At 56.9% G+C, this 21,519-nt stretch overlaps 1 protein-coding gene across 1 annotated transcript; it reads right to left on the bottom strand.

Annotated features, from left to right (window-relative positions):
• Positions 1 to 17,824: 17,824 nt before the first annotated feature.
• Positions 17,825 to 21,307, bottom strand: MRPL28 (mitochondrial ribosomal protein L28). The gene is made up of 5 exons (XM_061993248.1): positions 20,953 to 21,307; positions 20,714 to 20,866; positions 19,803 to 19,937; positions 19,093 to 19,179; positions 17,825 to 18,233 (listed from the first exon to the last, which is right to left on the bottom strand). Exons 1-5 carry the CDS (start codon positions 21,238 to 21,240, stop codon positions 18,156 to 18,158), a joined length of 741 nt encoding a protein of 246 aa, XP_061849232.1. The 5' UTR covers positions 21,241 to 21,307; the 3' UTR covers positions 17,825 to 18,155.
• Between the last annotated feature and the right edge of the window lie 212 nt (positions 21,308 to 21,519).

The raw sequence follows: 21,519 nt of genomic DNA on the forward strand, positions 1-21,519 counted from the left end.
AATCCTCCCAGTTCCCTCCTGTTCTCACAGGAGTGCTCACTTGCAAAGGGTTTTACTACTCATATAAATAAGAAAAGCTCCATCCCTGCAGCCAGGGTGGCCTCCTTCCAGGAATGTAAGGTCAAGAGGGCCTGGCCCAGCTCAGGCAGCAACCTGAAATGGTTTTTGCAGCTGCCAGTGTTTGCCCATGGTGGTGCAGGTGCCCATACAGCACAGTGAAAGCCCTCCATGTTACCCTGAGCCCCTGCAGCATCCTGGCCTGTTGTCCCCAGGGTCTCATTCTGCCTCCAGCTCTGGGAGCATCCCTGCTTGGCGTTTCCCTTTGTGCCTGCCATGCGGGGCTGCTCCAGATGAGCTGATCACCCAACGCCCCGTGTGTCTGCTGCCACCAGCCCTCAGACCATCCCCAGCTCCTCTCCTGGCTGTCAGCTGCTCATAGCAATGCCAAGAGACATTTTGGGCTCAGGATTGGATTTTTTTCCCCCCATCTTCCTTCTCCTCCCATCTGACCAGTCAGGGAGAGTCGGAGCAGCTCACAGCCGCTCTCCTCTGCTCGCTTTGCACCTTCTACTGTTAGTAGCCCATAACAGTAAAGGCTAATGTTTCCCTGCCCCTGGCTGCATCAGAGCCTGGTTTGTTCACATGATAACCCCTGGGCTCCCTTCCCAGCTTTCTGCCTAGAAATTTCCCTCACCCAGTTTTCCTGAGGCGTAGAACCCCAGTCCCCATGCAGCAGCACACGGGACAGGTTACCTGTCCTTCCTCTCTGCTGACCAGAAGCTGATGGCTGCCATCAGTAAGCAGCCAGCTATTTCTCTCTCACAGTGATGATACTTTGGGGCAGGTACAATCTCCTTCTAGAATATCATCTGTAATTGATGAACCATCCAATGATGCTCTAAGGGGCTTTGTAAAACCTGTGGCAAAAGCTGGGGGACTACAGGACACATTTAAGGTTGAAGTTCAAGTCCTTAAGCCTTGAAATCACTCAGGGTTCTTCTGGGACCTTGTTTGGGGTGGGAGTGGGTGGTGGGTGGCTGCTGAGTGGTGAGGATGCAGCATTTGCCCCAGCCTTGCCCAGGCAAGGAGAAGAGTGCATGAACAAAGATGGGCACCAGGACCTCGGTGTGCTCCCAGCTATCTCCACCCATGTGGTTGCCCACGTGTGGCAGAGCAAAGAGAGCCTGCCAGACTCTGCCACATCCCAGACCCTGCCGCACCCCAGGCCCTGTGACTGCCCTGGTTTTGATCAGCCCTCTCTGCCAGAAGCCATTGCACACACACGCGCAGCCGGCATTGCCAGTGCCCGGAGCTCTTCGTCTCCACCCAGTGGTCAGAACCCCTCGGTGACATCCCACCTCATGCACCTTCCCACACCCACCTGTGTGGTCCATCCCCACATGTTTGCCTCTCCATGCTCCAGACCTCCAGGCTCGCTGCTCCTCTTGGGGGGCCGGTGGTGAGATGCCATCCATGCAAGTCCCAGCAGCACCGCTCTGCAGAGAGAAGAGGTGTCAGTTCATCTCTGCTGGGACCACCCTGGCCAGCAGATGCCTGCAGGGGAGCCAGGCCAGGCAGAGACACCCTCCAGTCCCCATCACTGGGAGAAGACCCTGCTCCCATGGTTCTGTAGGACACATTTCATATCTTAGAATTATAGAATGGTGGGGTTGGAAGGGCCCTGCAGAGCTGCTGCAGCCCCAGCCCCTGCTCAAGCAGCTTCCCCTGGCTCAGGGGCACAGGAACGTGTCCAGCTGGGGCTGGAAACCTCCTGAGAAGGAGCCTCCACACCCTCCCTGGGCAGCCTGGGCCAGGGCTCCCTCACCTCAGCACCAAACCAGTTTCTCCTTGTGTTTGAGTGGAACTGTTTGTGTCCCAGCTGATGTCCATCACCCCTTGTCCTGTCCCTGGGCACCACAGAGCAAAGTGTCCCCCATCCTGCTGACACCCAGCCTTTAGGTACTTGTCAGTGCTGCTGAGGTGCCCCTGAGCTCAGGCTTCTCTTCTCCAGGCTGAACAGCCCCAGGGCTGCAGCCTTTCCTCCTCACACACATGTTGCATCCCCTCAGCACCTTGGTGTCCCTGCACTGGCCTCTCTGCAGCAGCTCCCTGTCTCTCTGGAGCTGGGGAGCCCAGAGCTGGCCACAGGACTCCAGCTGAGGCCTCAGCAGGGCAGAGCAGAGGGGCAGCAGAACCTGCTGCCCACACTCTTAATACCTCAGTTCTCCATGAGATGGAGATACCTGGAGCAGGCTCTGCTCTGATTTGAGCCATTCTGGGGCAGTCTTATCCTTGAATACTGGGGCTCTGGAGCAGTTATTGCTACAGGAGGACTTGAGCCCCACACCAGACCCAGAGCTCACCCACCTGCCCCAGGGCATTGCTCTCTGACCTTCTGTGCCTGGAGTGAGGTGGGTGTGAGGTGGCATCACCCCTGGAGGGATACAGGGGCTGGCTGGTGGCTCCCATCAGCCATGACCATGTTGTCCTAGAGCAACCTGTGCTAATTCAGCCCATTTGATCCCCGTGGGAGCAGCACATCTCCTTTATCTGGTCATCAGTGATCCCAGCTGGGTTACTGGGAGGTGAGGGAAGGCTGGTGTCAAGAGCACTGCTGGAAATATCAGTTGTTCCTCTCTTTCAGATCTATTTTGCAACCTGGGCAAGATGATCTGGCTCAGATGTGGTCACCAGGCTGGCTGGGGGAAGCAAGCTCAGCGCTCAGCGACGCCTTGATGTCTGTCCTACAGCCTTGCAGACTTCCAGCTTCAGTGTTCTGATATGATCCCTATCAGCAGTCCAGCTTGGAGAGCAAGTGCCTGTCCTCACAACTCCTGGCTCACACATCCTGGAGGGTCAGTTCTCACAGGGAGCTGGCAAAAAGGCCTGGGATAACTCTGCTGGCCATGTTGATCAGGTGGTGGCCAGTTGGATGCATGTGCTGGTTTCTCAGTTCTTGCCTCGACTGAGGCTTGCTGATGGTGCATCTGCCTGGACAAGGTTCTTCCCAGAGATGTGAAAGATGGTCAGTGAGCTCTCTCTCACGTCATTTTGGTTTATTACAGGTCCATTTAGTGGCTTATGGCTATGTTTACTGGCTACAGTGGGGCTTGTGAGGCCATCTCAGAAACACTCAGGCACCCAGGACAAGCTCTGGAAATCATTTTAGCTGCACATATACCTGACAGGTACAGTTCAGGTCTCAACTCGCTGCTGTCCTCCAGGAGAGCTCCAGGGCCATGAGGTGACAACAGCAGCCGAGGTTGTGGCTGGTTTGCTCAGGTCCAAAACCCATCCAGACATGGGCTGGGACAAAGGCTCCTTGTGATCACCTTGAGAGCTGCTGATAGAAGTCCCATGGCATTTTCACCCCTTATTGCTCTTGTAGAATGATCTCTCTACCTTAAGATTTTCAGACAGGGCCCCGGTGCTCCTCAGAGATGCTGTGCCTCTGAGATGCTGTGCCTCTGAGATGCTGTGCCTCAGAGATGCTGTGCCTCTGAGATGCTGTGCCTCTGAGATGCTGTGCCTCTGAGATGCTCTGGCTCTGAGTGCTCAGGTGGGCCAGCAGCCAAAGTGGAAGCTGTTGGTTCTGAGCACTCCTTTGCTATCTGCCCTGTGAGATGGCCCTTCCTCAGAGCAACCATCCTTCACACATCTCTCCAGCAATGGCCAATCCACCTGTCTGAGTTGGTAGATGGGACCCCCACACTGCTGTGTCACCAGCACCCAACCAGGGCAGCCTGGCACAGGCAAGTCCTAGAGCCTCTCCATCTCTGGTGACCTGCCTGAGGGCTGCTACACCTCTGGGAGAGCAGGTTTCTCTGCTGGGTTCCTCTTCCATGGTGGGAGTGATGTCCTGGGAACAGCACCAGGAAAGGCTCTGCACTGATAGACACCAGCTGAGGTCCTGACCAGCTGAGCGAAGATGCTGTACTCAGCCTGGCCGAGACCCTGGGTCCTCCTCCTCCCTGGGACCTCCTTCCTTGAGCAGGAAGCCCCCCTGTTGCATCATCTGTGCTGTGGCCAGACATCTGCAGAGCTGGGGTTGGTGGGGCTGTAGAAGGAGGCTGCATGGGTGGGCAGGCTGGTGCGGGCTCTGCTGCTGCTCGTTAGGGAACTGATGCTGTGCTGACAGGGATGATGAACTGGGGGTGCTCAGTAAGTGCCATTTCTTCATGCACTTAGAGAAGAGTCCCCAGACACCTCAGGCTGCCTCTCTCCTAAAACCCCCATGCCAGGGGTGGCAGGTGAACCACAGCAGAGCCAAGTCCTTCCTGGCATAGGACGGCTGGAAGCAAGGGGAGTGCATGGGTGTGAGAATCCCACAATCTTCTCCTTCCTTGGGGAGGGCACAGCAAGAACTGCTCACCAGAAACGTCAGCACCAGACTGGGCAGGTGTCTGAGGCTTTGCTGTGGCCCCATCTCCTCCCAGCACCAAGCCTTGGGCTGTCTGCCATAACGAGGGGCTGTTTCCCAGCCTTTCAGCCCCTGTCCCCACCAGGATGTGACAGCCACTGCCATCCCTCTGCTCTGCAGGGCTGCAGCCACCTTCTTGTGTCCAGCCTGCCCAGCTGCAGCCATTTGACCTCACTCATGCTCTTGCCAGCTGTGTCCTTCAGCCTGTGCAGCTCTTCTCTCCTGTGGTGGGAGCAGACAGCAGCTTGGTCCCCACAGCCTTGGCCTTTCTGACCTCAGGGCACTGAGCTCTCCTGGTCTTCTCCCAGAGGATGTATTCCCTGCTTTGACTGTCCTGCTGAGCCTTGAAGCATCTCCTCTGGCACAAGTCCATCAACAGACAAATGTTCCTGGTGTGGTGACCAGCCTCAGGAGAACCCTGGCTGGCAAAGATGAGCAAATCCAGCCTCATATCGTGTTCCCTCCTGATCCTTTATAGTTACAACTGGCCAAAGCATGAGAAACCACGTGGCAGTGGATGTACAACACCAAATCTTGCCAGACTTTGGATTTAGCACCTTCCCCAGAGTGCCAATGACACATCTCACAGAGGAGGTCGATGTGGATTTTGATTAGCCTGACCCTCTCAGAGCCAGGAGGTGGGGCGAGTGCCCATGGTCTGGAGATGACCATCTTGTGGGCAGTTGTCCCATGACCCCCCCAGCCCATGCCACAAGGCACCTCAGCCCACCAGACCCTTCTCCTGCAGAGGTTCCTGCCGAGGAGGTCCATGGCTCCATCTTTGACTCAGCCTATTTATCTCAGTCTGACATTGAACAGCTGCCCAGAGCCTGGCACCTCTGCAGTCCCTCCCATTAAACTTTTGCCTGATAAAAACTTTTGATGCAGGCTGAATTCTCATCCTCTGTCTCCCAGGTGCTTTGTGCTCCTTATGTGTCAGCCTGGCCTGGGAATTCGGGTGCTGGCTCAACCTCTGGATGGACCATGCGGAGCAGCCAGGAGTTCTGGGGATGCCTTGGCAATGATCAGAGCCATGAGTTGGGCTGGGCAGCGAGGCTCAGCAAGCTCCCATCACACTTCAGCCTTTGGAAGGGCAGCTGCTTTCCTGGGTGGTATCCACATCCCTGACCCCATCCCTTGGCTCCCTCGGTGGGTGTCAGGATGGATCATCCAGGGCTGGTGACTCACAGTTTCATCACTGTATGTGCATTCATTCCCTGCAGAAACTTCTGGCACTGGCTAGTTTAACCACATCATTGGAAGCCTGTAGTTCTGGAAGCTTCCAAGTAACTGTGAGTGTGGGGAAAGTGGAGAAGCTCGACCTGGGGCTTGCAGTAACCACCAGATCCCTCGGAGGCCGTCTCCTCCCTGGGTCCCTTACTCCTGTCAGTGCCACTGCAATGGAAGAACGCCCTGTGCCCATCTCAGGGAGTATCTGGAGGTGCAGTGACCTCCCTCCCTCAGGAGAGGGCTCCTGTCTCTCATCATGAGGCCCAAGCCCCAGGCAAGGCCTCTGGGCTCTAGGAAACAAGTCCTTGTGGTCTCTCCATTGCTGTGTCCCCTTTCCATGGCCTCGCTGAAGATCCTCACGGCCACACCGGAGCCGCTGGCTTGGATGGCATTGAGCCCATGGTGGCATGTGGACGTTTTTGACTCAGTGACATTCTGGGAGGTCTTAAATGAGCTCCCCCACACCAGAGACACCGGTGCCTTGCTCTGCAGAGGTCTCTGCTGCCTCAGTCCCATCATCAACCCGTTGCCACCAGTGCTGGTCCAAGCCACGTGTTTTGGAGCCCTTCTCCATCACCAGCTCAGCCTGTGGACTCAGCCTGGCTCTGTCCCATCCTGCCCTGCCTGGAGCAGGCCTGGCCATCCCCAGCCCTGCCCAGGACAGCCCATTGCTCGGGATGGGCCGTGATGGTTGCCACCTTGACTTAGTCCTACTGGCTCCCACCTCCTCCTGCTTCAACACCCCACAGCAGCCGGGCTGTGGCCCGTGGTCCCCCACTCACTTCCCACCTGCTCTTTGCTGCCTTTGGGTTTGATTTGCTCCTCGGGTTCCTCAGCTCTGGGCTGGTGCTTCTCTGGGTTTGGAGGACAAGGCCTACCCACACACGGTTCCACCTCGCTCCCTGCTGGCACCGGCCCTGGGCAGGAAGGTGACTCCCCCCATCCCAAAGCAATCCAGGTGGAGATCCTCAGGATGGCTGTTTTGGGGGGAGCCACCCCCTCCACCAACCCCCCACGGGAACCACCACCCCAAAACCAGGCATGAGACCAACCTGTCCCTGCAGCCCCAAGCCCCGGGACGGGGAGGTGAGGAGCGAGGCTCCCGGTGGGGTCCTTGTAGGGTGCTGGCGGGTTCTGGGGGCTGAGCAGAGCCGGGGACAGCACTGCCCTCTTTGTGCTCCCCCTGCTAAGCGGCGCAGCGCAAAGACCAGCCGGGCTCTTTGAAATGGAAACAAAACTGATCCAAGTGGGGCAAAGGCTGGGGCTGGCCCCCGCTGCCGGCCCAAGCCCCCGCTGCCGGCCCAGCCAGCGGCTCCTTCTGCCGCCCAGCCGCCTCCCGCACTTATCAATACATTATGTATGCCGCTGTCCGTCGGCCACAGCCTTTTGTTGATGCTGAATATGTCCTGGCCAACAAAAGTGGACTGGATTAGCCACAGTGGATTAAAAGATTTTCTTCTTGGAGTTTACCTAATAATATAACAATTGACATAGAAGGTCTCTTTGAAGCCTACACGACTCTCTTCTTTTACCATCTGTGAGTCCGGTGTCGGTGCCGCCGGCGGAGCGCCCGGCTGCCGGCCCTGCCGCCCATGGGAACGCTGCCCGCAGCCGAACGGAAAGCAGCTCGTGTTTGAAGGGAGGCGGCGGGAAGGCAAAGTGCCACAACTTCTGTCCTCCTGCCTTTGTCCTCGGCCTTTCTGCCGGTGGCTCATGGGGCTCGCCACGCCACGGCCAGGGGAAGGACGAGAGCCGAGGAGCGAGCGGGCTGGAGCGGTGGGGAAGCCACTGGAGGTGTCTGGAGGGGTCCTGGCTGCAACGAGCTCCTTTATCAACCACCGATTTTGGGAGAGTTGCCGAACTGGGAGCTCGGCGGAGTTCTCCGGTAGCCGTTGGTCTCCATTGCAAGATGGGTCAGGCGGCGGCAGCAGCGACACCGGGAAACATGGAGGGCAGCGGCGGCAGGGGAGGAAGGTTCCCCCCAGCATCCTGCGCCGCCGCTCGCCCCCTCCTCAGGCACCCCCCGGGCCTTGGTGCTTTGATCTCATACCGGGGGGGGGGCCCCATTCACGAGTCTTTCATAGCAGCCTTTGGAAACATCCGTCCTCAGAAGTCGCGGGTAATGAGATGGGGAGAGGACGAGCGATTTCGGCGCCGCTCTTTCTAGCTTGTGGGGGGTTTTCTTCCCATCACCACCTCCCCAACCCCCAACCAACCCCCTCCCCCCCTCTTTTTTTTCCCCCCCATTCCTCCTTTTTTTTCCTTGCAAAGACACTTCTGGAGCGACACCGACTTTGTGTGGGATCAACGCGCCGCCCCAGACCTGCCGGGGAAGGAAGGGGAGGGGGTGGGGGGCAGGAATATGGGGCTCGTGCCTCTCAGCCGGGGGCCTTTGATGAAGCTGCTTCGCGAAATTCGATTTGAAAGGCCTACGATGGCAATTTGGGGGAGAATGGTGGAGCCTTTCTCCACCCGGCCGCCTTTGTCTCAGCCGAAAGGGGGGTTTCCTGGCGGGTGCCGGGGCGCGGGGGGCTCGGGGCGGCGGCCGGGCCGGGGAGGGGAGCGCGGCGCGGGAGAACAATGAGCGGGGAGATGGGAGAGGTGGGATTTCTCACCTGCCCGGCCGTTCGCAGTCCGCCATGACGGGAGCAGCCGCCCTGCTTTGCCGCCGGCCGCAGCACTTTCCCCCCCACCCCCCCAACCTCCCTTTTCCCTTCCCTTCCCCTCCCCTCCACCAGACTCTTGAACCTATTTCCCTTTCTTGGCAAGTGCGTGGCTGGAAGATGGGAATCTTTACTTTATATTGCAGCTTGGGCTTCCCAGCCTGATTGGCTGCGGCCAGGACCAAATGCTGGTCCTTCCATCCCATCGTCACTATGGCAACTGGCCCCGTTAGGCACCACCGATTTACTTATAATTGCTGGGTAAATAGTCAAGTCAGGCCGCTTTCATCCCACACCAACAGATTGCTCTTCCTCGCTGCTTTTTTTCCCCCCCACCTGGGTTTTTTTTGGAGGAGGAGGAAGAGGAAGGCCTGGAGAGCAGCAACACCGAAGGAAAACTCTTTGAAGGCTGTTGGAGAGAGCAGTGACTTCTCCCCCTGGACGGCCTTTCCCCATGGCTGCTGCACAATGCCTCCATGTTGGGGCTTTCCCGTGTGTGGTGCAGCCTTCTCCATCCTCCTCCTCTGAGGAGCGGGACTGGCTGGGGATGAGCCATGGCTGTGGGGGATTCCAGCTGCCAGGCTGCCAGCCACTGCTTCTGCCTTTCCCGAGGATTTCACAGCCCGTCATCCAGAGAGACGGGATGGGCCCGTGCAGTCCTGCACCGCCTCTGCCCTCCCTCCCCTCTGCTGCCATGAGGGATTCCTGCTCACAGCCTGGGGGTTCCTGCCCGGGCAGCAGCTTTGCCTGAGCTACAGCAGCTCATCCCTCTGGTCCTGCCCTCACAGCCCAGGGATGGATGCTGCAGGCAGAGAACAGCCCTCAGCCCAGCCTCACTGGCTGGGACACCCACATGGGACCCACGGGGCACTTCTGGCCTCACTGGTCATGCCTGGCACCAAGGAAAATGGGAAAAAAACAAGTCTTGGGGATAATTTAAGGGCTGGAGAGAGCCTGGGAAATGGAGAGCTCACAGGCAGCAGGGTGAGTGAGCAGCAGGGTGAGCTCAAGGCAGAGGAAGCCAAGGTCACTTTCCTGTTCTCTCCTCACAGCCATCCAGAGAGAGCAAGCCTCAGGGCAGCTGCAGGAGATGCTGCCCCAGCTCTCTGCATCAGCGGGAGAAGCAGGAGACTCCCACCCTGTGCCCAGGGGAGCACAGAGGAGACAGAGGTGACCACAGATGAAAATGCAGAACTACCTGAGAAGGGAGGAGCCAGGAGCTCTGAAGGACTGAGGGGTGGACCAGCTGATGCTCAAGCAGTAACTCAGCTGTAGCAGCGAGTTAGCACAGATGCTCCTGAAAATAGACTCTGTAGGCACCTGAGTAAACACAAACTACCAGGGAGGCTGAGATGACTTGTAAAGGGCAGGAGACCTGTCAGCAGCAGCAGTGTCTGGGGATGGTGCACTCAACACAGCTGGTGCCAGAGCTGAACCAGGTGGGCAAACAGCCTTCCTGTGGCAAGGGGTGAGCAAAAGGAGGCAACTGAGGGCTGGGCTGGGCTGGAACAACCCCCCTGGGCATCTGCAGGCAGGACACAACCAGCCCTGACTCAGCCCAGCACTTCAGCCCCCGGCTAACTGCAGGGCAGTGGAGCAGCGAGCGGGCACACAGCACACAGCTGCCCCAGGGATGGCTTTAAAGCCATTTGCTGTGCTTTAAGGGTAGTTGCTGTCCTGCTCTGGGCTCCCAAGGCACAGATTGGGTGTTGTGGGGCTGGGAGCCTCAGCCCAGCCCGGGAGCTGCTGTCTGCTGCAGGTCTCACTCTGGTCCTGCCAAGCATTGCTCTCCCATTTGCACCTTCTCTGTAAGAAAGATGCTGAGGGACTGGAGCATGTCCAGAGCTGGGCACAGGAGCTGGGGAAGGGACTAGAGAACAAGTCTTACTGGGGTGTTGAGGCTGGAGGAGAGGAGGCTGAGGGCAGCCAGCAGCACTCTCTGACACTCCCTGCCAGGAGGCTGCAGGGAGCTGGGGGTCGGGCTCTGCTCCCCAGGCAGCAATGACAGGACAAGAGGCAATGGGCTGCAGCTGCCCCAGGGGGGGCTGAGGCTGGAGCTGAGGCACAACTGTTTCCCTGAGAGGGGTGTCAGCCCCTGTGCCAGGCTGCCCAGGGAGCTGGGGGAGTGCCCAGCCCTGGAGGGATCCCAAAGGCGTGGAGCTGAGGTGCTGAGGGCTGTGGGTCAGTGGTGGGCTGGGCAGGGTGAGGGCAGGGCTGGGACTGCAGCAGCTTCAAGGGCTTTTCCAAACAAAATGGTTCTATGATTTTAACAGTAGCTTCTCTATGAAGTGCTCTGGGGCTTGCCTGGAAGGGGCTCTCTCTCTTCTGCTGGCTCCTCTCCAGGTACCCGCGGGCTGGGGGCTCCTGGCAGTGGGATCCTTCCACTGGCGCTTGCAGCAGCGTTCCCAGCGCAGGCACCAAGGCCCTGGAGCCGTGTGGGCAGAGCTGCACTGCCCTCCCCAGCATCCTCCAGCCGTTCCCATGGTAACTCCTGGCTGCCAGGCCACATGGTTTCAGCCACAAGCCATCAGGGCTGTGGCACATGCACCCACCGCCCCAGCTCCCGTGCGAGGATCAACCCCTGCCCTCTCCCCCCACCACTGCCGTCCCCTCCTGCCAAGCTGCTCCACAAGCCCCCCTCAGCCTTCCCCAGAGCCCTGCAAAGGCCTTCATTCTTTTTCTGCAGCTTATTATGCAGAAAACAAAGGCAAACTGGTATCAGGTGAGGGGATCAGTCACAGAGGAGAGGGGAGCTGAGCAGGACAAGTGTGTCTGTACATTTCCCACGTGCACACTTGAGTAGGTCCTGGCTCTGCACATCCTGGGACTGCCTGCTAGCCTGGAGCCTGCATCCAAGACTCCTCCTCTGGCTTCACACTTTAAAACCAGTGGCAGAGAACTGTTGCAAAAAAAAAAAGCCACAGCTAATGGTTTCTAGAGAAAAAGCCTTGCAGCAAAACCTGATGCTCGATGTCAGCTGCACTGAGAGGTTACAGTGTGTGAAGGGGGAGAAAATACCAGGTACACTGAAGCTTTGCTCTGGGAGACAGAGCAGGATGAGGCTCAGTTCCCAGAGTTGGAGCAAGGCAGCTTGAAGTTAAGAGCAAAGACTTTCTGCCACTTGAAACCTCCCAAATCCATGTGTGGCTTTGAGGAGGAAGGATTTAACCCAACTCAGGGCCTCAATGAGCCTCAGAAGTCAATGGGCAACAGCCTAAGGAGTGAAATGAGCAGTCACTCAGAGGCCAATGGGCTTGCAGGGCAGAGTCACCCTGCAGCCACCCAGGCAGGGCAGACTCAGCTGGGAAGCTCCACCTGGGTCTCACAACACAGGAGGGTTTCAAATCAAGGGCCCTCAAGGAACTGAAGGTGCCTTGGAAGGAATAGGCTAGTGCCCATGTGAATAAACACCTGGTTAAAGCTCACAGTGGGCATTTCTGCAGGGGTGCAACACTCCAGGGCTCTGCACAGCCCACTGCTCCTCCAGAAGCTGGGAAAAGAGAGGTGATTGGTTTTGCTGATGATACCTGGTTGATCAGGGTGAGAGGATGAGGGCTGGCTAAGAGGAGCTGCAAGAGCACCTTACAGGACTGCCTGGAGGATTAAACAGCAGGCAGAGCTCAGCCTTTCTAAAGGCACACAGGGCAAAATGTGGGCTGTCTGTCCCATAGCAAGCTGTCCTCATGAGGGGGACAGACAGCTCCTTCCAGGGTGACTCATCATCCTGTGATAGCTGTGAAACACCTGCATGGCCCTGCATGGCTCTGACACGAGTTGGGGGGGTGAGGATGCAGCTCCAGGAAATGCCTCTTCCATCCAGTACCAGCCTGGGGCTGCTTCGTGTCCTGAGGCCATGCCAGGGCTGAGCTCTGTCAGCCCAGTGCCAGCCACACCAGGAGTGCTGCCTGAGATGCCCACTGTGCTGCTGCTCCCTTTGCCCCTGGCATCTCCCTTCCCACATGCTCCCTCCACCACCTTTCACCCCAGCTTGGCACACACATCCCTTGGGGGCACCAGGCCCTTGCTCCCCTCTCAGGAATGCCATTGTCTGCATTTGCCAGTGTGCTCTAACTGACCTGAACCAGCCCCATTTCCAGGGTTACCATGGCAATGGCTGCCTGGTAAATGCCTGCAGAGGAGATGAACAGCAGACAAAGGTGCCTGTGGCCAGTCCCCAGCTGGCACAGCTGCCCCTTGCAGCCCTCAGTTCCCTCTCCTGCAGCCAAGGAGCCCATGACATGCAGCAGGAGCTGTGGATGGAGGTAACCCATCACTCAGCACCCCTGGTCCAGCTCAGCCCATGGCTGTGGGAGAAACTGCAGCAGGAACAAGGCAGGGAGTAAAAGCTTTCAGCACTTACTACATTTACATAGATGGATTTTATGGTGGTGTTTGTTTCCTATCACTGTTTACCATAAAAACTAAGCCCACCCAGATCTACCCATGTCCTTCTGCCCCCAGGCCCTGAGCTGACCCCTCCTGCCTGCCCTCTGCTCACAGCAGAGCCCCAGTGCTGGTGAGCAGGGCACTGCCACCCCCCTGGCATGCTGAGGCATGGCTGCCCTTGCCACCCCCTGCCTCAGCCCCTCCAGGGCAGGACAAGTAGCCACTCATGGTGAAGGGCCAGGGCATCCCCAGGGATGCTCACACAGAGGTGAGCTGGTGTGTGGCCAACAGCTCCATCCTCCCATCCCTACCCACAGCCACTCAGCCTGCAGGCCATGGCTCAGAGCATGACATACTTCCTTGGGGGGGTGGCAGAAGAGGGAGCACAGCACATGGCTGCAGGAGGCAGCTTCAGGCAGGATGGTGACCTTTCATACCCAGAGTAGGGAGGGAGCAAAGCTATTACACTCCTCCTCCTCCTGCCCAGGCAGGGCCCTTCTCCCCCAGTCAGCATTTAGCAGCTGCTCTTCTTCAGTTCATTACTCATCCCCCTCCTCAAGCTGATGGCTGTTTCGTGGGGAGCTTCACAAGGTGGAGCAGCTACTAGAAGCTGCATGATAGAAAAAGTGAGGTTGGGAGGACCTCTGGAGGTCTCCAATCCAGCCTCCTGCGTGGAGCAGGGCTGGCTGCAAAGCTACAGCAGGTCATTGGACACCTTGCCATGTCCTTTTGGAAACATCCAAGGATGGAGATGCCACCACCTCTCCACACCCTGTCCTAGGGCTGCACCACCCTCCTGGGGATGAAGTTTTTCCTCATGTCCAGCCAGCATTCCCCATGTTGCCACCCCAAGGCCTCCTGCCCTTCCCTGTGTCCCTCTGACAGGAGCCTGGCTCCAGCTTGATCCCAAAACCCCAGAATGACTTGTCACAAATGTCACTCACCAGCAGAGCCAGGAGGAGGTTTGCTGCTGCTTCCCCATGGCCTCTAAACACCACAAAGCAAATCCCAAGCAGTGAGCAGAGCTGGGGGGGGAGAAGGCACAGCACACACCCCCCAGCCACAACCACCCTCAGCACCAGAGTCCAGCTGTTTGGTAGAATGTGAGTCCTGTTGATTTGAAAGCAAACACAGCAGTGGTATTAGAAAAGCATTTACTGGGGTTGCCCAAGTGAGTTTCTTACTCTCAGCTCATCATGAGATAAATGCCCCAGGATGGGGGATGACCTCCAGGCTGAGTTTTGCCCTGTGCTGACATGGGATTGGTGATGATTCAGAGCACTGCTGAAAATCATGTCCTTCTGCAATGACTCCTCCAAAGTGAGAGCCTGGAAGCCAAGAGGGAAAACTCAGCCTTGCCTTTGAGCCTGCTTTTGCTAATGCTCCCCAAACGTTCCTTCCTGTTTGAGTAGAGCAGGTTTGGTTGAGGATTTACAAGTAAAATGATGTTTAATTAATGAATATAAATGGCTGAGAGAATAAGTCTGTTGAGAAACACAGCATCAACCTCCAGCTGCTTTTTGGATCAGTGACTTGAGAAATCAAACACTGCTTCAAGATACCAATTAGCAGGGACTTCAGAACTCAGGCTGGGAAGTCAGCCTCCAGCAGAACCAGCCCAGCCATCCCAACCAAGGCTGTTCCCATGTGGTTGCTTTCCTTAAATAACCCTTTTCTCAGTGTGACTGCTTTGCAGAGTTGGGTTTGGGGATGATTGAACACCCACCCAGCACATAAGCCCAAAGGCCACGTTTCAAGGGGCACTTTCATACTGGTGACAGGAGCTATGAAGGAGAATGGCATGTTCCTGTTACCTGAGGACTGAATTAAGCACAAGTGTCTCAGTTCTGGATTGATCTAACTTCCCAGTGCAGGTGGTTGACAGTTGTGTGTGCATCTCCTGTTGTTTGCATTCCAGGGCTTTGTCCACCAAACCGGTAAAACTGGTAAGGCTGGAGATCTCTCTCTCTCCACTGAGGGACTCTGGGCTGTGGCATCCTCCTGGGGAAGCTTTTCCTCATCTCCAACCTGAGACCCCGTGAGTCTGTAGCCACAGCCATCCCACTCCCTCCTCTGAACACAGGGGTCAGCCCTCTGCTTGGGGTGGGTGATGGGCCACTTCACAGCTCCCCTCAGCCCCAGGGACACTGTGAAGGGCTGTCATCACCAGAGATGCTTGTGGCAGGTGGAACTTTGAGGTGGCTTCCCCTGCTGTGACTCTGCAGTGTGGCTTCACAGCCCTGTGGGGAGCCCTGGCACAAGGCATGGCATGCTCCAAACTCTTTCCTTGTCTGGGCTTATAGATGTGCTGCTGAGCAGTGCTTATCTGGACAAGGAACCCTGAGGCTGGAGTGAAAGCCTCAGGCAGAAGGCTACAGCTGGATTTGGATGCCTAGTCCCTGACAGATGTCTTCCCAGCACTGGCTGCAGTCCCTGCACAGGAAAACCAGCCAACCAAGTGGTAGTGGGGTCAAGATGCCAGCTAGCAGCCATCCTGCCTTCATCACTGTTCCTCCTCCTGCATAACCTCCACTGCCACTCCAGCCTTCTGTCCAGCTGTCAAAATCTAGATGACCCTAGGCAGGGCTGTCTGGCAGTTTGTTGAGGGCTGTCATGTCTTTGCAAGCTGCTGGGTCCCTGCTCTCAGTCAGCTCGTTGGTATTTGCTCAGGATGCTCCCAGAGCCTGTGTGAGAGGCTGTAGGACAGAATATTGCCTCAGCCAACCAGGGTCCCTTGGACAGATGTTTGCTTTTCAGTGTTTAAGGAGGGTTTTCAAGGAGGGAGCCACAGAGGCTACACAGGCCCTGCAGTGAATTGCTTCTGGTGTTTACAGGTGCTTAACTGCAACAATGGAACAATGTCAGGGAGAGGAATCCTGCATGTTCTGGGAGCCCTCTCCTTCCTTCCAACCATTCTTCCTAGGAACAGGTTGTCATGGCAAACTACCAGCTCCTCCAGGTCCCTGACTGAGGTGGGTAAAACCCACCAGCTCCATATGGGCAGAGCCAAGCTCTGGCTGTGGGCAGAGTAGTAAATGAACAGACCTGTAACCAGCAGGCTCTGAGCTACTCCTCCACCTCAAGGCAAACTGGCTGGGGAGGGCTGTAATCCAAACTACCCCAAATGCTGCACAGAGGCTCCCTCCCACCTCTGCTTCTCTGCCTAGCAGGGCACTCAGCCCTGTCTCCTTGCAGCTTCACCTTCCAGCCCTGTGCACTTGCATCTTAGCACTCTGTGGAGCTGCAGCACTCCTGGTCAGCAGCAGGTTTAGAGCTTTCCTCATCAGCAGAGTGCATCCATGAGAGTATGTCCTTTGGGGGATGCTCCTGGTCACACCCCACACAGGAGTAGGGAAAGGAGCAAAGGGAAGGTTCCTCAGCAAAGGCAGGGTTAGAGAATAGAACTCAGAAGTCAGGGTTAATCATATCTTCCCCATGGAGAAGGGCTCTTGCAACCCCTAGGTCACTCTTACAGTCCCCACTGACAGCAGGACAGCTCTCCCTCAGGTCTGGCCAAATCTCCTGTCACCCCTCAGCACCCACCAAACCTTCTCTGAGACAGGCAGTGCCAGCAGCACAGCTGGGAAGGAGCAACCACTTCTCCCTGAGAGGCACAACCAGAGCCATAGGACAGCAGCTGGAACAGAATTTTCCATAACCAAGTCCTACTAGTCCCCAGTGAAGAGAAGCAGCTGCTAATCGCCCGCTCAGCCATCCCAAACAGCTCCCTCACCATTCAGGAGGTGGGAAGCACTTGGGGACTGTCCCCCCCACACCCTGAGCTGGCAGCAGGACCAGGGCAGAACCTGAGGCCAGATTCCCACCAGCATCACACAGTGAAGCTGTGGAAGGGGCCAGGGCAGGGCCTAGTCTGGAGCTTTGCTCTGGGCTGCATTAAAATGCATGAGCTGTGCTGGCTCTAATGATGAGCACAGCTGTCAAACAAGGAGCTTGTCCCAGCTAATTATCTCTAATGAGGGCAGAGTGTCAGGGTCCCCCAGGAGCTGGGCAGCAGCTTGCCACTCAGCTCAGTTGCAGAAGAAGGTAAGCAAATGGCACTGTGCTGGCCTAGCTGCAGAATCATTAGGCAAATGTGACCTTCTGTGCCAGTTTGTTCTAGAGAACCTGGGCTCCTTGGAGCTGAGACATGCAGACAGGCTGGAAACACCCACTCCAGCTTTTGCCACCCAACCTGTGCCCTGCAGTACTGCCTGCGGACAGCACAGCCTCAGTCTGGCAGCCCCTCATCAAGCAGCCCTACCAGCCAGGGGCTGCACAGCTGTGCCACACTCACCTCAGGGCTCAAATACCCCTCATGAGGGCTCTGACCCATTCCTTGGTCCAAAAAGCAGCAAAGTCTGGTTTCCATGGAACTCCACCTCAAACACCGCCCTCATCCCCAGCCACCTGGCACAGCCCTGCAGGGGCTCTGTGCCTACTCAGCCACCACCTCTGCAGCACCTCTCTCCTGAATCTTTAAGGCAGATGTTCAGGCACTGGGAATTTCCACTCACCCTTGGTCCCACACTCCTTTCCAGTGCAGAGGTGATCAGTCACATGCTGCTCTTCAAGCCCACTTTCTCTCTCATCATGGGTCCTGTGCCTCAGCAACTGACAGTACACTTGCCCTTATGTGCCAGAGACAGGGAGCACGTCTCATCCCAAGACACAGTGAAGGTGAAGTCTCTTCTGGGGGCAAGTGATAACCCAGAGATACCTCATGAGGTCCATCCTGTAAGGTCTGTGCTCACCCCTCCCCTCAGAGCTGAAGGGAAAGGGAGGAGAGGCTGTTTTTTCTCCACTGCAGAAACATGCAGCTTCACCCACAGCACCAGTGACACATGGTGCTGCTTACTAGCCTGGGATTGCTCTGAGTGCTTTTCAGCCCCTCACTTCTGGAGCAAAGGCTTGAACACCCACATTTTTCACAAAAGAAAAGGTTTTACAGTTAAACCAGCTTCAAACAGAGACAAGGCTGGAACCCCAGGGGTCAGAGTGAGCTGTATGGCTGGGGAGCTCAGCAGGCACTGCTTGGGGCAGGAGTCTGGGGGCACAACCATCCCCAGTGCCCAGTTACACCACCAGCACTGTGAGTCCCAGCCCCTGCTGTAACACACCAGAGCAATGAGCATCAGAGAAAAGTTTACTGATATTCCCAAAAGGTGTTGTTCTGTTTTATATCACGATCAAGCTCTCAACAGCAGCCAACAACTCGTACACCACATTCAGTCAGTCTCACGAGGAGGCTTTCAGAGGCCACAGGACAGGAACCCTCAAGCCCATAGGAGTGGTTCCTCACTGAATTTAGGCTGGTGTTAGATTTCCCTAACTGCAGCATGCTCCCAGGCATGTTCTTCATGTGGCCCCTTCCACACTGGCATGGTTGGAGCAGAAGACTCACTGAACCCCACTGCCTGATCTGCAGCAGGGGTTTGGCTCCAAAGGTTTCTCTCCTTCTACTGCTTCTGTGCTGCCTGTTCCTTCAGCTGGGTGACAAGCTCTTCAGCATACACCTTAAAGAGTGGGACAGGGTCCTGAAACAAAGCAGAGGATAAACCACTTCAAAGGACTGAACCTGTGCAGCAGCAAGGGAGGAAGTCTAACAGAGAGCCCAGGGAACCAGTGCTGTGGGAGTCAGTGCTGACAGTTAAAACCCGAGGAAGATGTGACTGTGGCTGACCAAGGCAACCTGCTATGCTGCTGCTCCAGACACAGCTACTGCTCAGCTCTGTAACCCTGCCTCAAAGGTGGCAGGTGCCTGTGTCACTTTCATCAGCCTTCTCAGCTCTGCCTGCAGATGAGCCTCATCAGTAGCTTCCAGGGCATCTCCTTCCTTCTAAAACCACTTGCTTCCCTCCTCCCTTTGCCCTCAATCAGAGCTGTACTGAAGCCCACAGGGTGAACATACCCCTTGAGGAAGCTGAAGCCCCACTGGGTTCAGGGCTCAGCAGTGCCTCATGCACTCAGGGCTCCTGACCTTTCCATTCCTGCTGCAGCCACAACAGGAGCCAACAGGTCTGGGGGAAATGTCACCGCAAGACTCTACCACCCCAGGAAGTCCTTCTGTCCCAGCAGCTCCCTGGTGCACCCTCCCCTGCAGATTGCACTGCAGACAGTCCCAAAGATACAAGACAGGCCCTGTGCTTGTATCCACATGTCCCAAAGCACAGGAATTATGGCAGACAGCAACCAAAGGCAAAGCTCCTCACACAACAGGGCATGAGTTCTCTCTCCCTTAATTGGAGGATCTGGTTTACAATGCACTTCAACCCAGGGCCAGGTTTTGGGCACCCAGATTTAACCAGGTTCAGGAGTTTCCATCACTCAGGAATGCTCAGGCTGTTCAGATCAGCTGGGGGTGCAGCCTGGTGTAGAACTGCCTCAGGAACTCACCTTTTTCTCTAAGAGCCTCTGTTTTTCTATTGCTTCTTCTAAACTCAAGCCAACCCACTCAGCTTCCTCTTCTGGGATCACAAATTCCTGTAACAAAAGGAGCAGGTAGTACAGTCATTCCAGGCAACCAAGACACAAATCCTTTCCATGTCCAGCTCATACAAACATGTGATGCAGTAGGAATGTTACTATGGACAAATCTTAAGCCACTGTTCCCTCATTTCTGGAAACCACAATCCACTTCCCTTCTCCTCTTTTCCCTTAGAAAAGGGTCCTGCTTTCTCTGATCAGTCATGTCTGCTGCTGTGCCTCTCTTTTGTGCAGTTCTGGGGCTGTTTCTCAGCACAACTCCAGAGACTGTGGATGCTGGTGGTGTTTCCATGCTGACAGCCATCACCAGCTGCACAAACCTGAACTGCAGACAGGCAGTCTGGGCTCCTCGCTGCTCTCAGCACTGCCAGTCCCTACCAGCACTGACTGCAGACCCTCACTGACCTCAACTGCAGCAAGGATGCAGACTTTTGTCTTCCAATGCTCAGAACAGAGATCAGCAGGCCACAGAGACACAAGAAAAACCTGACAAATGATGTTTAGATCTTCTCTGTCCATCTCCTTTTGTGCTTGACAGGGAGATTAGGGTGTTATGGGTCTGGATAAAGAGCAAATATCATTACAGACACCAGGGTAGGAAATGCAGGTCAGACACCCACCTTGTATTTATCATAGATTGCCTCTCTTCTGGCTGGATCATCAGGATGCAGCTTAGGATCCCGCCGGGCAAGCCGCAGCAGCATCGTTCGCTTCAAATCCATCCCCAGCTTTGAGCACATGTCAGCTTTTGGGGTCTGCAGAATTGAACTCTGATGTTAAAACTACACCAAGAGACCAGCCACTGGAGAACATACAATACTGGCAGTCTATCTGCTGCTGCAGAGACTCTCAGGACACAAATTATGAAAGACAAGAGATCCCTCGGATTTGTTCTGGATATAATTTGATCACAGTCCTGATTTTCTAATAGTATAAGGTCCAATCAAAGGGGTAGGAAAGGCCAGAAGCTTTAGACATATGAGAGTCATACAATGGTGGGGGTTGGAAGGGCCCTGCAGAGCTGCTCCAGCCCCTGCTCAAGCAGCTTCACTTGGCTCAGGGGCACAGGAACGTGTCCAGCTGGGGTTGGAAACCTCCTGAGAAGGAGCCTCCACACCCTCCCTGGGCAGCCTGGGCCAGGGCTCCCTCACCTCAGCACCAAACCAGTTTCTCCTCCTGTGCCAGGGGAACTGTTTGTGTCCCAGCTCAAGTCCATCACCCCTTGTCCTGTCCCTGGGCACCACAGAACAAAGTGTCCCCCATCCTGCTGACACCCACCCTTTAGGTACTTGTGAATGCTGCTGAGGTGCCCCTGAGCTCAGGCTTCTCTTCTCCAGGCTGAGCAGCCCCAGGGCTGCAGCCTTTCCTCCTCACACACATGTTCCCTCCCCTCAGCACCTTGGTGTCCCTGCACTGGCCTCTCTGCAGCAGCTCCCTGTCTCTCTGGAGCCGGGGAGCCCAGAGCCGGACACAACCCTCCCAGACAAGGGCAGTGTGGGCGCAGCGAGTCTCCCTGTGCCCAGGGCTTTACCTTGAGGATGTAGAAGTCAAAGCCATAGGCCTCATCGATGAGGTCGAGCGTGCGCATGGTGACAGTGATGGTCAGCTTGGCGTCGAGGATCTCGCTGTAGAACTCCCGCTCGAAGAGCTGCGGCTTCCAGGTCTTGGGCAGCCTGGTGGAGAGCTGCGCAGAGCCTGGCGGTCAGGGCCCGGGGACGCGGCCTGCCGGGGGCCGCCGCCGCCAGGCCCGGGAGACGCCGCAGCACTCACCTTATCGTTTCGCGCGTATCGGAAGCCGCGGATCCATCCCTCGCCGCCCCACAGCCCCTCGTTGGCGGCGGGCGGCAGGTACACCGGCACCGGCACGTCCTGCACACGCTCCTTCTCCCCGGTGAGCGGGTTCCGCCGGTGGCTCACTCCCAGCGGCCTCCAGTGCACGGCTCTGGGCGGCGTGTCGTCCTGCAGCGCCCGCAGGTAGTGCTCCGGCAGCCGGGCGCAGATGCCCTCCCGCAGCCGCAGCGCCGGCCACAGCCGCGGCGGGTAGCGGTGCAGCGGCATCGCCCGCCCGGGCCCGCTGTCCGCGCCGTGCCCTCCGCCCCGTGCCCTCCTCCCGCTCCCGGCGGCCGCCGCGCCCGGAGCCGCCTCAGCAGCGACGGCGGCCGGCAGGGGCCAGGCGCGCCCGCCCCGCACAGCGGCACAAGCGCTGGAAGGACGTTCAGAGCTCAGCCAGTGCAGCCCCCTGCCAGAGCAGCAGCACCTAGAGCACGGCACACAGGGACTCATCCAGCTGGGGTGGGATGTCTCCAGAGAAGGAGCCTCCACAGCCCATCTGGGCAG

The sequence above is a fragment of the Colius striatus genome, chromosome 3 (genome assembly GCF_028858725.1).
Source record: "Colius striatus isolate bColStr4 chromosome 3, bColStr4.1.hap1, whole genome shotgun sequence".
NCBI lineage: Eukaryota > Metazoa > Chordata > Aves > Coliiformes > Coliidae > Colius > Colius striatus.

Coding starts and splice junctions, on each gene's coding strand:
- MRPL28 (XM_061993248.1), bottom strand. CDS start 21,240: ATGCCGCTGCACCGCTACCCGCCGCGGCTGTGGCCGGCGCTGCGGCTG. Junction 19,938..20,713: donor TTGACTTCTACATCCTCAAG/GTAAAGCCCTGG, acceptor TCAATTCTGCAG/ACCCCAAAAGCTGACATGTG. Junction 19,180..19,802: donor CAATCTATGATAAATACAAG/GTGGGTGTCTGA, acceptor CTTTTGTTACAG/GAATTTGTGATCCCAGAAGA.